At 30.4% G+C, this 14,258-nt stretch overlaps 1 protein-coding gene across 3 annotated transcripts in view; it reads left to right on the top strand.

The window, feature by feature from the left end:
* The window catches only part of LRP1B (LDL receptor related protein 1B), a 2,473,587-nt gene that overhangs the window by 1,889,024 nt on the left and 570,305 nt on the right, over positions 1–14,258 (top strand). For all 3 annotated transcript variants that reach the window (XM_074301983.1, XM_074301982.1, XM_074301981.1), the window contains 4 exons: positions 5,966–6,092; positions 6,252–6,403; positions 6,696–6,820; positions 8,486–8,857. In XM_074301983.1, coding sequence (XP_074158084.1) covers positions 5,966–6,092; positions 6,252–6,403; positions 6,696–6,820; positions 8,486–8,857 — 776 coding nt within the window. The remainder of the gene's footprint in view (positions 1–5,965; positions 6,093–6,251; positions 6,404–6,695; positions 6,821–8,485; positions 8,858–14,258) is intronic.

The following is a 14,258-nucleotide window of genomic DNA, read 5'->3' as shown; positions in this document are numbered from 1 at the left end:
AGAGTAACAGGGACTCTCAAATTGGCAAAGATCATATACATATTAAAATGGTAGAAATAGTTTCATATTTCATTGAATATATTTGTAATATAAATGTAATTAATATTTTCCATGCAGTATGATATTAATTTTCTGTTATTTTTTCTAATCAGTAAAAAGAGGCAAAACATAAGAACTTCAATATAGCTCTCATAGCCACAGAACTACTATGATCTAACTCCAATGAAAATAACTCTAGTAACTATAGAAATTTAAAATTTTCATGCAACCTAACAGCAATTTATGGGTTTCTTGGAACATGAAACACTCTTTTAGTACCAGGATATCATTTCATCAGTTCCTTCTATGGGTAATGTGCTACACTTAAATTTCTGTATTATGCTAATTAATTCATGGTACAATGCAACTCCAAAATTTTAGGCAAATATTATATGTAGAAAATTGTGATAAGCCTAGGGGAGATAAAAAATTGAATAAACATAGTCTCTCAAGAAACTTACAGTGTAGCAATAGTGATAGTAGTAATGCAGATAGTGATAGGCACTATGGAAGAAGATGCACTGTAATTCCATTAGGATAGGCAAGATAACTCCATATAGCAATGAAAGTTATAATCCTCTTTGAAAATATAGTCTTAGAGAGGTGCATAAGGCACTGCAAGATTTAGTGATTTGTCCAGGGTTAGGCAATCAGTTTGTGTCAAAGGTGGGATTTTAACCCACATCTTCCTTTCTTCAAGATAAATTCTATCCATTAAGCCATGCTTCCTCTCTAGTAGTAGTAATATTGATATTAATAATTAGCACTTATATAGAATTTTAAAATTTGCAAATTACTTTAGTGTATTATCTCCTTTGATGTTTACAATAACAATATCGATTGTGTAAAAATAGTCCATATCACAGGGAACAGAGACAGAGAAATTTGGAAATTTGGAATGAATTACTTGGTTACAGTTATTATTTTAGCTATGATTTAGACCTATGTCTTCCAGATTCAAGTTAAAGTTCTATTTAATATGCCATGCCACCTTGAGTCAGGTGATATAGTTCCAGTGTAGACAGATGTGATACATAACATTATGCTCAATTGATAAGATTTTTACATCTTTTCCCCCAATACAGGGGTACCAACTGTCTACAGAATATTTTTGTTTGTTTTTCCACAAAGATTTCTGATATGAATATTTTGAATATTTGAAAATATACTGGACTTTTATTTTTGTCTTTTACTTCCTTGGGATATATGCCCACATGGGTTAGTTGGGTATAAGTATATTGGAAAGTTAGTTGCTTCCCCCCCATAATTAAAAATTGAAATTAGAAAGATTGGATTACTTTATAGCTCTTCCGACAATGAAGAGGGGATTTATGCCTACACAGAAAAATGAGCAAACACATGAAAAAAAAGAAGTCCATCTCAAGAACTGTTATATCAAGATAACATGTTCAAGATAAACCCAGAAAAAATAAACTATTTACAAAATATCTCCAAGAAAAATCTCAAAGAAAAACATAGCTTATATACAAATTCAGTTATAATTTCTGGGGGAGGGGATTAAGTAAGAGTAAACAAAACAAAACAATTTTCATTGTTTCTATACTTGTCTTTTGAAGAATGCCTCTAGAACTTATTCATCAATATTCATTGCCTATATGTTTTAGATATAAAATCTTTGCTATTGATATTTGATGCCAATATTTTTCCCATTTTAAATTTTGCTTTTTATCTCTGTCAATTGATTTCATTTATACTATTTTTTTTAAATTTTGTGCAATCAAAATATCCTATTTTATATTCTATGATCTCCTCTGTTTCTATTTCAAGAATCCTTCCCCTTATTGTAGTTGGTAAAGCTATCTTATGTTATTTTCAATTAAAAATATTCCTTAATGATGGACATTCATTTTAATGAATTTAATTCAATTTAATATTTATAATTTTATCTTTTTTTTCTTAGCATGGAATGTGAATTATTTGAGGAGATTTATCTTTATGAAGCTCTTAACATCTTAACCATTAATCTGCAAATAGGAAGTTTATTTTCTTCCCTTTATTCTGGTGTACATACATTTTTATATTTTTATTTTAATTAAAGCCAAATGCTTTTGCTGACTATTGGTTAATAATATAAGATCTGATAGAGCTATTCCCCCTTACTTCATGTCTTTTTTCATTATCTCCTTTACTATTTTATGTATTTTGTTCTTCCAAATAAATTGGATTTTATTATGTCTAATTCTAAAAAGTACTTGCCCATAATCTATAAACTAATTTAGGTAATATTTTAATTTTATTGGCATGGTCCAAATAAAAGCAGGGAACATCTTTCCACCTAGTTTTTTCTCTACATTTTTATGTGTCCTTGACTTTCTAGAAATGTGTGTGTGTGTGTGTGTGTGTGTGTGTGTGTGCACGTGTGCGTGTATTTGTATTAAAGACCTAATCATAATTTTTTTAAATTTTGTTATTTTGAGTGGAGTTTCTCTTATATTATTTTAGTTTTATTTGGACTAATAGAAATGCTGATGATTTATTTTGGGGTTGCCATCTTAGTGAAACTCAACAATTTTGATTATTTTCTTAACTGAATTTTAGAGTTATTTTTATTATATCATCATGTCACCTACAAATGGGAACATGTTTTTTCCTTCCTTTTTGATGATGAGTATATCATCAATATTATTATTTGGTGTTATTGCTAGCATATCGTATTATAAAATAGGTAGAGAATTGGACTTGAAATTAGCAAAACTAAAGTTCAACTCCTCTCTCTAGCACATACCATCTCTGTGATGCCAGGCAAGCTCTTTAACTTCTTAGTTAACCCAAATTTTTTAAACTGTGGGTAGTAATCCACATATGAGGTTCTATAACTGAATAGAAGGGATCATTAAATTATGATTTATTATTAAGAAATGTTTGATTTGTATGCCACTTTTCTGTATCTATTTACTGGGTTCACAAACAATTTTCTTGGAAGAAAAGGAATCAAAAGTAGAAAAAGTTTAAGAAACCCTTATCTGTACAAGAGTCCAAGTCTATCAGGTGCGGAAAAAAAAATGTCATCCTATACATTGGTAGAGGAAATTTCTTTCCTTACCTACGAGGTCCAATAATCAGTAAAATCACAGATTCATTCTCTATTGAACAATCAGCATTTCTATAATTATGTTATATCATAGCACAGAGAAAAGTCAACAAGGAAGTATATTTTACTAAAACAAACCAATGCATTAAGCATCTTTGAAAATAAATACTTCATCTGACACTAGTAGTCTATTATATCTTTGTTGAAAAGAAAGAGGTTTTAAAATCACTATTGGTCATTGCATTGAACAGAGTTTTGATGCTTTACATTGTGGTTTTCTTTATGCTATTGGTATGGGTGTGGACAGGTGTTCTGACTTTTTGTCAGCAATCAATTTTGATAGATTCAGTTATCATCTATATGTAAATGATTGCTATGTATATGATAATCCTAATCTCTTTTTACTTGTATTGCTTTAGCATGAGTATCTCATATAGGTCTTTCTAAGTTTCCTTATGTTCTTAATATTTGACATTTCTAAAAGAACAATGCTACATTCATGGTCTCCATTTCTTCTTCTTTTTTTTTTTTTTTAACTACTACCAAAAAAAATGCTGTAAGTATTTTAGTATACTTGTGATCTATGATTGATAGTTCAAAGAGACTTGAGGCAGGAAGACCAGAGAGAGAATGGGGATATTATTTGAGGCAATCTGCTGAAGAAAGTTGGTAAAGATTGGGATCAAGAATAAATGTAAAGATACTAGTTTGCATGAGGAAAAGGTTTACCTCTTCCTTAGAGAACAAAATAAAGAATAAAGAGCAAAATATAAAAGAAAAATTACATGTGAATAAAGAGAACTGAGGAAACTGATTAAGTACTGTATTATAGATATTCCTAATCCACATTTCATGTGCTACTCCTACAACTGCCATGATCGGGGCATAGGGAATACTTCCATATTAGTAAGAATGTCTTTACAAATGAAATCTCATGGTGATGTCACATTGACCCACCAATTCTTTGTATTATGTGACACGAAACCTGTGACTTTCCTTAAAATTATGTGTAATGATCTAGCTTCATAGTTCTCAGAAAATTCTCATAAGTGGTTTTTAAAAAGTTAAAAAGAAGAGGACGAAAAAGAATAGAACATAGACAATATTTCTATCTTTTTCAAAAATATTTAGGAAATTTAAAGTGAAGACTACCAAAGCAAATTTTTAAAGATTATTAATGATTCTCCTGCACTGATTCCTATTTTTGAACTTGAATAATGAAATATTAAGGAAGTCTTATTCTCTGATATTTTCTAGCAATTTACTTAAGTGAATCTTTGGTAGTCTAGGTTCTCCTTATAGCCTTATTATTTTGCATCTTAGCAATGAGGTGTAATTATGACAGTTTAGATTTTAATTTCTAAAGATCATTTAAAGTAAACCTAGGCTCACTGATAGAAATAATTATGTCTAACAATCTGTGTGATGTGAAGAATTATGATCATTGTATAGAGATGTTAACCAATATTTTCCTATGTCTAGTTCCCAAATGTTATTATATGGCAAAAGTAATAAGATAACTTCTTAGGAAAAAGTATCCTTTTTCCTTAAATTATATTATTTATGGAAATATCAACTCACATTGATTGTTCCCAAAGGTAGTTTTTGCTGGAAACCAAGTCAGAAACCAATTTGAGTCATTGGACAATAAATAATATGTCAAATGAAATGGAATGAGCTAAATCTAAAATCAAAATTTCCAGTGGAAGCAATATAACAATTTTAGGCATACAATGATCAGATTAGAGCATGATTTTTCATTCATTTTGTTAACAAGCATAGTCCTAAGGATTGAATAAAAGATTGTAGAAGGTCTACATGGTATCATAATTACAGGAATCATAATGTACTTAGATAAGTGTCTTACAAGAGTCTTGTAATCAATATATATATATATTGAAAAGGTGTGTCTACAGAGATAGCTATATGACTTTTTGACTTTCATAATATTAATTAAAAATTCTTTGTCAATATGGTATAATTTTGTTCAATTCAATCCAATGGAACAAACATTCTTCTAGAGGCAATATTGGGGAGACAAATAGAGTTATGTCAGCCAACTTTGGCAGGCCAAGTAGAACACCAATATCATAAAGTTCCTTACTGTCAGTGATAAGAAAGATATCCCCTTTTATTATAATGTATTAACATAGAATAAGAAGTAAGATATTCCAGAATTTTTTTTTATCCCGAAGGGCCAAAGTACACAGGATGTCTTTATTTTATCTTATTTTTTGAGGTTATAAAGTCTTTCAGCAATGACTGACTTCTGTGGATAAAAGGGAAAATACCACCAATCTAATTGGCAGCCATTTTTTCCTAAATTTCCTTTTGATTAATAGAGGAAGCCCCTCTGAGAATGTATCTAGTATATCTTGAGCACTTTTATATGAGGTAATTTAAAGGAGTCTCATATTGACTCTGCTTAACCACAAAGCAGGTTGAGCCTGTAGTTTTTAAACAAACAAAACTTGTGCACTTTTGAAACATTGTTTTCACATTAATGAAAACAATGCAATGATTGACTAAAGAGATTCTACTGAAGGGAGGGATTTCAAAAGATTTGCTCTATTTTATCCCCAAAGCTCTAGGTTATTGCCAAAAAATTTATGATCTCAATTCTCTTTGATTTCAGATGTTATGATCTTGTATTTTTGTGTGATTTCTTTATCTAGGAAAGAAAACAAACAAAATAAGCATGCAAAAGTGAGTAGTAAAACTCAGTAGCAGCACATAGAATTGTTGTCTTTGTTATTATATTTTTTTCATATGATTGTACTTTTTCCTCCAATGGCTTTGTTCACTTATTTTATCTGAATGTCATTGATTTAAATAAATTTTTTACATCATTATAAATTCATAATTTGATTCTAGCTACCTGTTCTGGACGGAATGGGGACAGAATCCCTGCATTGGCAAAGCAAGATTAGATGGTTCTGAGAAGGTGATCCTTGTGAGCATGGGGATAGCATGGCCAAATGGTGTCTCCATTGATTATGAGGTCTGTTGTTACTCTTTCCCTCTTTCAATATTCAAAGTGTGTTAGCTACTGGATTTTTTTGTATTAACATGCCCTCTCCTGTTTAGTTTTCCATTATTTTTTAATAAAATATTTGGACAAAAATAGCTTGGTAAACTTCACTTTGTAATTGATCTTTAGGAAAATAAATTGTACTGGTGTGATGCTCGCATAGACAAGATAGAGAGAATCGACCTTGAGAGTGGAGGGAATCGGGAGATTGTGCTGTCAGGGAGCAATGTGGATATGTTTTCAGTTGCAGTCTTTGGGGCTTACATCTACTGGTCTGACAGGTAATTTATTTTTCCATAAGTATTTGAGTCTCAAAATGTTATTTCAGTGCCAGCTGCTTCACCCTTGTAGGATTAGCTATTCCTTAGCAAGGTCACAAAAAGGATCTCACAAAACCATGTAATTTCCACAGAAAAGGTACTTTTGATATTCAAAGCTAAAGCATATCAATGTCATACACTAGAGTCGCTTTCTTTGCCTTCTGTTTGGCCATCTGTTGGCTTCAGTTTTAATGACTGGATTGATTTTAATTAGTTGAAGAGTGTTGATCAGTCATCTTGAACTTTCTGACAGAGCACATGCAAATGGGTCTATCCGAAGAGGTCACAAAAATGATGCCACAGATGCAGTGACCATGAGAACAGGCCTTGGTGTAAACCTAAAGGAAGTGAAAGTCTTCAATCGAGTAAGAGAGAAAGGTGAGTCGTTTTCAACGACTGTATGAAGAATTTTATATTGTCTCATGTTTATATTTCTATGTACACATATACATATATATTTATATACATATAAACTCAAATATTTTATATTTACCAAAAAAGCACCTCTTATGTACTTAAAAACTGTCAAGTAATACTTTTCCTTGGTAAAGATTATTAAGGAAAAATATGAGAATATCTGTGTGTGTGTGTGTGTGTGTGTGTGTGTGTGTGTATTTTCATGTACTTCTAAATTCATATATATGTACAATACATATATATAATATATATATATATATACAAACAATAATGCTCTATTTACATTTTTCTTATAGAATATATATATATGTATACATATATATGTGTGTGTATATATATATATATAATATGTGTACATACAAATTCATAAAATAAGGAAATAGAGGCAGCTACTTGGTGTAGGATAGAGCATTATTCTTGAAGTCAGGAGGACCTGAGTTCAAATCTGGCTTCAGACACTTAACACTTCCTAGCTGTGTGACTCTGGACAAATCACTTAACCCCAATTGCCTCAGCAATAATAATAATAATGAAATAAAATATGGAAATATGATTTAATTATAAAGAATGGAGGCAAATTATAGGAAATACCAAAAATATGAGAAAAGTAGATAGTAACTAAATTATTAAGTATATTATACTACAAGATATGCCTAGATCGCCTTATAGCGAACATAAATAATAATGATAGCCAAAACTTATATAATGTTTTAAGTTTTACAAAATACTTTAAAACAACTCTGGGAAGTAGGTGTTACTATTTGTACTATTTTACATTTAAGGAAACTGAGGCAAACTGAGGTTAAGGACTTACTCAGGGTCATACAGATAGTTACTTATTTGAGGCTAGATATGAACTCAGATCTTTCTGACCCAAATTCAGCAATTTTTCACTTCACCATCTAGCTGAATATGAAATATATTATAAACCATTTCATCTTTGAAATATATTTTATAACTAACAAACTCAGTTTAGGGAAAAAAAATTCTATTTCCTTGAAGAAAAATTATAAAACCAATCACACAAAAAATTATATGACTCTCTTCTTAAATATACCTACATGATTTGAAGAGATATTATGTAGGTTTGATTGAATATTTATGTTTTTTTCATTTCAATTCAACAAGTTTTATTAAGTAGCTACTATGTGGAGAAAGCTAATTATGATTGGTGTTGTAGCAATGCAGAATTTAGATGGAAAACTCTTAAGGGAAGAAATAATTATTTTCTGAGTTGAGGGTGCTGGAGTATAATTCTCCCTAACTTCATTTTGTTGATATATAATTTCAATATTAGAAAACTATATACATTTCTTAGATAAGGATAGGGACTGTGAAACTGTGACTTCATTGAAATTCCTATTCTTTACTGATTAAATTGCCCTTACTACTACCATTTACAACCAAAAGTATTAGAGAGCTGATTGATTCAAAAGTAACAAAAATTAATTTTTGAATGTCATAGCAAGCAGATGATTACTGTCACTGACATGTAGTCCAGCCTTTAATATTTGTAACTAGTCTGTTCATTATAAGAAACAGAACAACTCAATGTTATTTGAATCTCTGAACTTTCAAATTGATTCTAAGGGGAAAAAATGCTTTTCTTTCCATATTCCCCAATAGGTACCAATGTATGTGCAAAGGATAATGGTGGCTGTCAGCAACTTTGTTTATATCGAGGGAATTCTCAAAGAACATGCGCTTGTGCACATGGATATCTTGCAGAGGATGGAGTTACCTGCCTAAGACATGAAGGTTATTTACTATATTCAGGGAGAACAATATTAAAAAGTATACATCTTTCAGATGAGACAAATTTAAATTCACCAGTTAGACCTTATGAAAATCCACATTACTTCAAGAATGTGATAGCTTTGGCTTTTGACTACAGCTTGAGAAGAAAAGGGACCAACCGAATCTTCTACAGTGATGCACATTTTGGAAACATACAGCTGATTAAGGACAATTGGGAAGGCAGACAAATAATTGTTGAAAGTGAGTAATTTTTTTAAATACTAGAAATGTTTTCTTGTATGAGACATATCATTATTATAAAAAATGAATAACAATCTATGATTATAGCACTCAATGAGGAGATAATTGCATATAACCGTACTGTGTTCCTAATATTTCCTATATTCTCAAAATAAATAAGACTATATGCACAAAGTGTATATATATATATATATATATACACATATATATGTAATATATAATATATATGCAAATATATTATATGCAAAATAAACTCTCCAATCCTCAAATAGGTATATGATCTTCTAGATTTAGAAATTTCCTCCATTAATTCAGATTATGACCCATTTTTGCCTGTCATCCTCTATAATTCTCTGTGTCCATGCAACATTTCTTCACAAAGAATATGTCCAATATTCTAGAAGCATTTTTTCATACTTTTCCTGACATATCACAGGTACCAGTGAAACACCCTAGTTGCTTATCTGCTGTCCTTACCTCTCACTATCTCATCAAATTACCCTTCTTTACTCCACTCCTTCAATTTTCTTCACTGACTATATGTTATAGTTTGTTTAAACCCATTATGAGGCACTGCTTACCATTTGTTTCATAATTGTCTTAAATTCTTTGGCATGTAATCCTCACTGAGATATACTAACAATAATAGGATATCGGTATTAAAAACACAGGACAACAATTTTAGTATCATTAAAGATGCTCTAATCTGCTTTACTCCTCATTTTCAACCTTGGATCAAATGCATTGTCCAATTATACTATGGACACCCAGATATGCATTCTGATGGAAAGCTCTATAGCATTAGAGTTCAAGAGCATTATGTGTTCTTTAGGTTGTAAATGTTACAATTTGCGTCATCAACAAACCTCTATTAATTTCATTTTTTTGACATGGATGGTCATGTCAGATTCTCTTGACTGGTTACATTTTACTTTCTGTTAAGTCCTGTAATGTCCCAGGGTTTTATGTAGCTGAAGCCATGTCATCTGTGAACAGTAATAATTGGAGGACCTTACCATCCCTAAAAGATTCCTTCTACCTTGAAATTCAGTATTGGTCCTCCACCAATTTGAGTGGTTTGAACACATTTCTATATCTTGCCATTTTATTTAAGATCCTAATGTTTATTATATGGGAGTACTTTAATAGTATTATTTCTATTAAATAAATTAATTAAAATCTTGAATAATTTAATATAGATGGGATAAACTTTATTGGAAAAGGCACCATTTAATTCTACTGTGTCAAATGCATTTTTAATAACCAACAAGCATAATTTCACATTTACTATATCTTTCAGACATTAGTGAAATGGAAAGTATAGTTTGTTGTTATATATTGTTTGTGAATATTCTGATGTTTCTTACTAATTTCTTTAGGAACAAAGGCCTTTATTCTTGTATAGACAATTTGTTTACATTCTTTATATAGGTAGCAGATGAGATATATAAATAGAGGCAGTTGATTTTTTGTTGAATTTCTTGTTAAAATGTTTTCCGTATTTTAATGTCTTTCCCTACTCAGATATGTGATATTTTTCATAGTGATGTGATACTTATCATATCAAATAAGCAATATCTAGACAAGTAGTATGTATTATATTATATTAGGTTTCTAATATGGAAATCTTAAGTTGCTTCATTATAATAATAGTTACAAAATATATAACCTTCCACATTAAGGTGATTTTTTTTTAAACTCAAAACTAGTGTTATATATGACATTATATTTTGAAGTATAAAATAACAATATGAAAAAAATCAGGAATTAATTTGTTAGAAAATTTTGGTACAAAACTTTATTTTCCATATAATAAATCCTAGTTTCTTCACCCATAAAATGGGGAGTAAACTTTGAAGTTTCTTCTAGTACCAAATTCTACAGTTCTTTGATTAATTTTTATTCTATAAATTTCCAAACATTTTGTTTATTATATTATTGAATATTCAGAACAATGCTAAGTTGAGGTAATGCCTTTAAAATCTCAGTTTTTTTCCAAAATCCTTAAAAGCAACCCAGAGTCTTTCCCACAGAAACAAAACAAACAAAAAATTTAAAGCCCTCATTAAAAACACATATGAATTAACTTTTAAGAAGCATTAGACAAACTAATTTTATGCTTAATTGAGTTTTAGCTTTTTGTTCTTTACCATAGTAGGAGTCTAACAATTAGTATAATTTTGTAACATATCAAGATTTTTATTTTCATTTTAGTACTGATTTGTAAAAAGGTAATTTATCGAATGTACTTCCTTTCAGATTTAAAATAATATTCTAGACTTAATTTAGAGCTTTAAATTGCTGAATGTATATAACTTCCATGAACTAATTAGGCTAATTGTGTTTGTTGCATACTAATTTTGGGGGCATGTATATCAAAATAGTGCACAATCAGTAATAATAATCATAATTATGTGATATATGAAGGTTGGACTTAGAACTGAACATTTAAAATAAGTCTACTATGCTCATTTAATATAAATTATTAAAGTTCTACATCAGTTTTTTTTTTTTTTTTTTTTTTTTTTTTATTGACTTACACTTTTGGATTCTCTTCATGAGATCAATTCATAGATTTAGATCCTGAAGGAATTTTTCTTGTATTGTTGCTACTTTTTGTAGTTATGGGGTTCCTGCTTTGTTAACCCTTGCATTTCTTTAGTTTCATCTGACTTATAAAATCTAATCAAAAAAGTTCCTGAGATATAGGAATTTCGATATGAAAATTTTGGGGAGAGGCAGGAAGTATGGGAGGTAAGGTATCTTAATGTTTTGTAGAATCAAATAATGTGAGAGCATCTTCAGTATTAAATGCTAGTCACTTAAAACAAGAATAACAAAACTGATTTCTCTTGAAACTCAGTGAGCTATTTTCATGTTCTATTGATTAGTTTTCTGGTTAAATCCTTCATCTGAGAGAAAAGACTATTAGAAACCAATGATTTGGAGAGATTGAAAGTTACCCCCCTTTTCTAAGATACTTTTTATAAAAAAATCAGCCGTTGTAAGGACATTATTGATAATGACATTGGGCTGATTTTCTCTACTCATTATGCTCTACTCAGTCCAGGTGGGGAAAAATCTGTGAATAAGTTGTCCAAGACTGGGGGAAACCTACACACAAATAAGCAAAGTTTATTTATTTTAATAAACTCAGCCTCTCATTATAATATTTATTCTCTCATTAATTGTTAACTAATCATAGTTGAATAGCACCTTCAGAAACACTTCTCTTCCAATGGACATATAAACTTTGAGCCTGCCACCATAATGGGCTTTGCAGTAATAGCAAAGCAGCTTAATATTCATTCTTTTTTTAAAATAAAATTATTAAATTATCTAGAAATTATGTCTCTCAAATATTTTTAAATGTCACATATTTTTGTCAAATCTGAAGTTAGGGAAAGAAAAATCCAATTTAGACCAATTTGACAATTGGAAGGCCAATCTAATACACAAGTTAAGAAAAGGATGTATGAACAGCAAGTAACATCATAATCTTATGACAAAGAGACTTGCATGTAAAATTTATAAAGCAAAATGTATAAACTGAAATAGTCATTATGATGGTATTTTGAATAATGTTTGAAGAAAGGAAGGTAGCAATTGAGGTTGGAAAATGTCTCCTCTATTAGGAAATATTTTTCCTCTGTAAGAAATATGTTAAACTTTCACTTTAAAGAAAATTTTATAGCCAAATCTTTGTTTTATTAAATGATTTTCCTTTGTACATAGTGGTGTAGTATAGTTGTCTTAATCCTGGAAGTATAATTCTATAATAGTGTACTGGACTTGGACTTGAATCTTTTCTCTGATATGTTTTAGTTGTACAATTGTGAACAATTCACTTCATCTTTTGGAGTCTGAGTCTATTATCTATAAAATGGGAAAAAATAATATCTATAATTATTAGTTATTGACTAATATAGTTATTAGACTCAAATGAGATAATGTAAGCAGAGTAGTATGCCGACATGTGCATGCTCTGTAAATGTCAGAGAGAAAGAGACAGTGGCTAGAAAGCTGGCCTGGATGTCAAGAAGTTCCAAATTGATGTCTCACCCAGACATATATTGTCTGTGTGACTATGATCTTTAGCATCAAGGGCTTTTAGATCTTCCATTTGTTTTTTTCCTTGTATTGATAATCTCTTATTCTAACTAGAATTGATCAACTTGTGAAATAGCTGAAAATCTGTCATAACATTATTCTCTTAGTAGTTTTTTCTCTTCATTACAATCCTAGCAAAAAAATTTCTGAGATACTCATATTTAAAATTTGTTGTTTTTTTCTAATTTTACTGTTTTTTCCCCAATGGTTAAAACATATTTAGGGAATTAAATGTTAAAATATGGCTATGTTTCATTCCATGAAAATTGTTATTGAAGACTCCAAACCAAGGGGACTGATAGATAAAAATCTAGAGCTTATAAAATTAATCTAAAGATTTTAATTTAGGGGATTCCCATGTTGTACTAAACCAACATAGTATACTAGAACCTATTAGAAAAAAATTATGAGATTGTTGTGTAATCATAGACTGCAAAAGGTATTGCAAAAGTTAAACCTAGAAGAAGTATAATGAAATTAAGGAACTGAACAATTTAGAGTGAAGGAATTCACTAGACATGAAATAAGGGATGAAGTGATGTAATGCTGGAGAAACTGAGGCAAGATAGAGATTAGAGAGTCTTTAATATTTTATTTGAAAGGGAGAGATTTACTGGGACCAAATGGATCCATGGTTTGGTTCCAGGGCTGGATGAGACTATAGTCTCCACGAATCCAGCATCCAGCCAGCATTCAGCAGCCCAAGTGAGTTCTCCATGACATATTTATACATAGTAGCTAAACAAAGGCAGAAGGGAGATGGAAGAGGGATGGAATTTAAACTCTGGTGAGCAGGAATCTCCAGGCAGGAACCATCAATTTGGTTCCAACAGGTTGGGGATAGCACCATAAATTCTTACTATCTGGGAGTTAAGTATGTGTCTGACTACAGAAACAAAGTCTGGAATCCTCTTTTCTGAGTTTACACATTGACAATTTATAACCTTAGAGCAAATAGCCCTGAATTATATCAGTCTTCATGAACCAGAAGGGGTAGGGTTTGCAAGTAAGGAGATTGAGGCAGAACAATTAAGGAAACCAAGGTAGGACCAATTAGGGAAACTGAGGCAGAAAAATTAGGGAAACTGAGTCAAGACAATAAAAGAGAACTGTGGCACAACAGTGAGGAGAAGCAAAATAGCAGATGGTAGATAGGAGATACTGATGTGAGGAAAAGAAGTGGAGCAATATCCTCAGAAGGCACAACATTTTAGCATTGTATAATATCCTAAACTTAAAGTGATTCTTTTAAAACAGCATTTTTGTTTATACCATTGTACCTACTTATAAT

Source organism: Sminthopsis crassicaudata, chromosome 3 (genome assembly GCF_048593235.1).
Source record: "Sminthopsis crassicaudata isolate SCR6 chromosome 3, ASM4859323v1, whole genome shotgun sequence".
Taxonomy (NCBI): Eukaryota; Metazoa; Chordata; class Mammalia; order Dasyuromorphia; family Dasyuridae; genus Sminthopsis; species Sminthopsis crassicaudata.
Note: the sequence above shows the minus strand (reverse complement) of the source record. Positions and strands in the feature narration are given on the sequence as shown.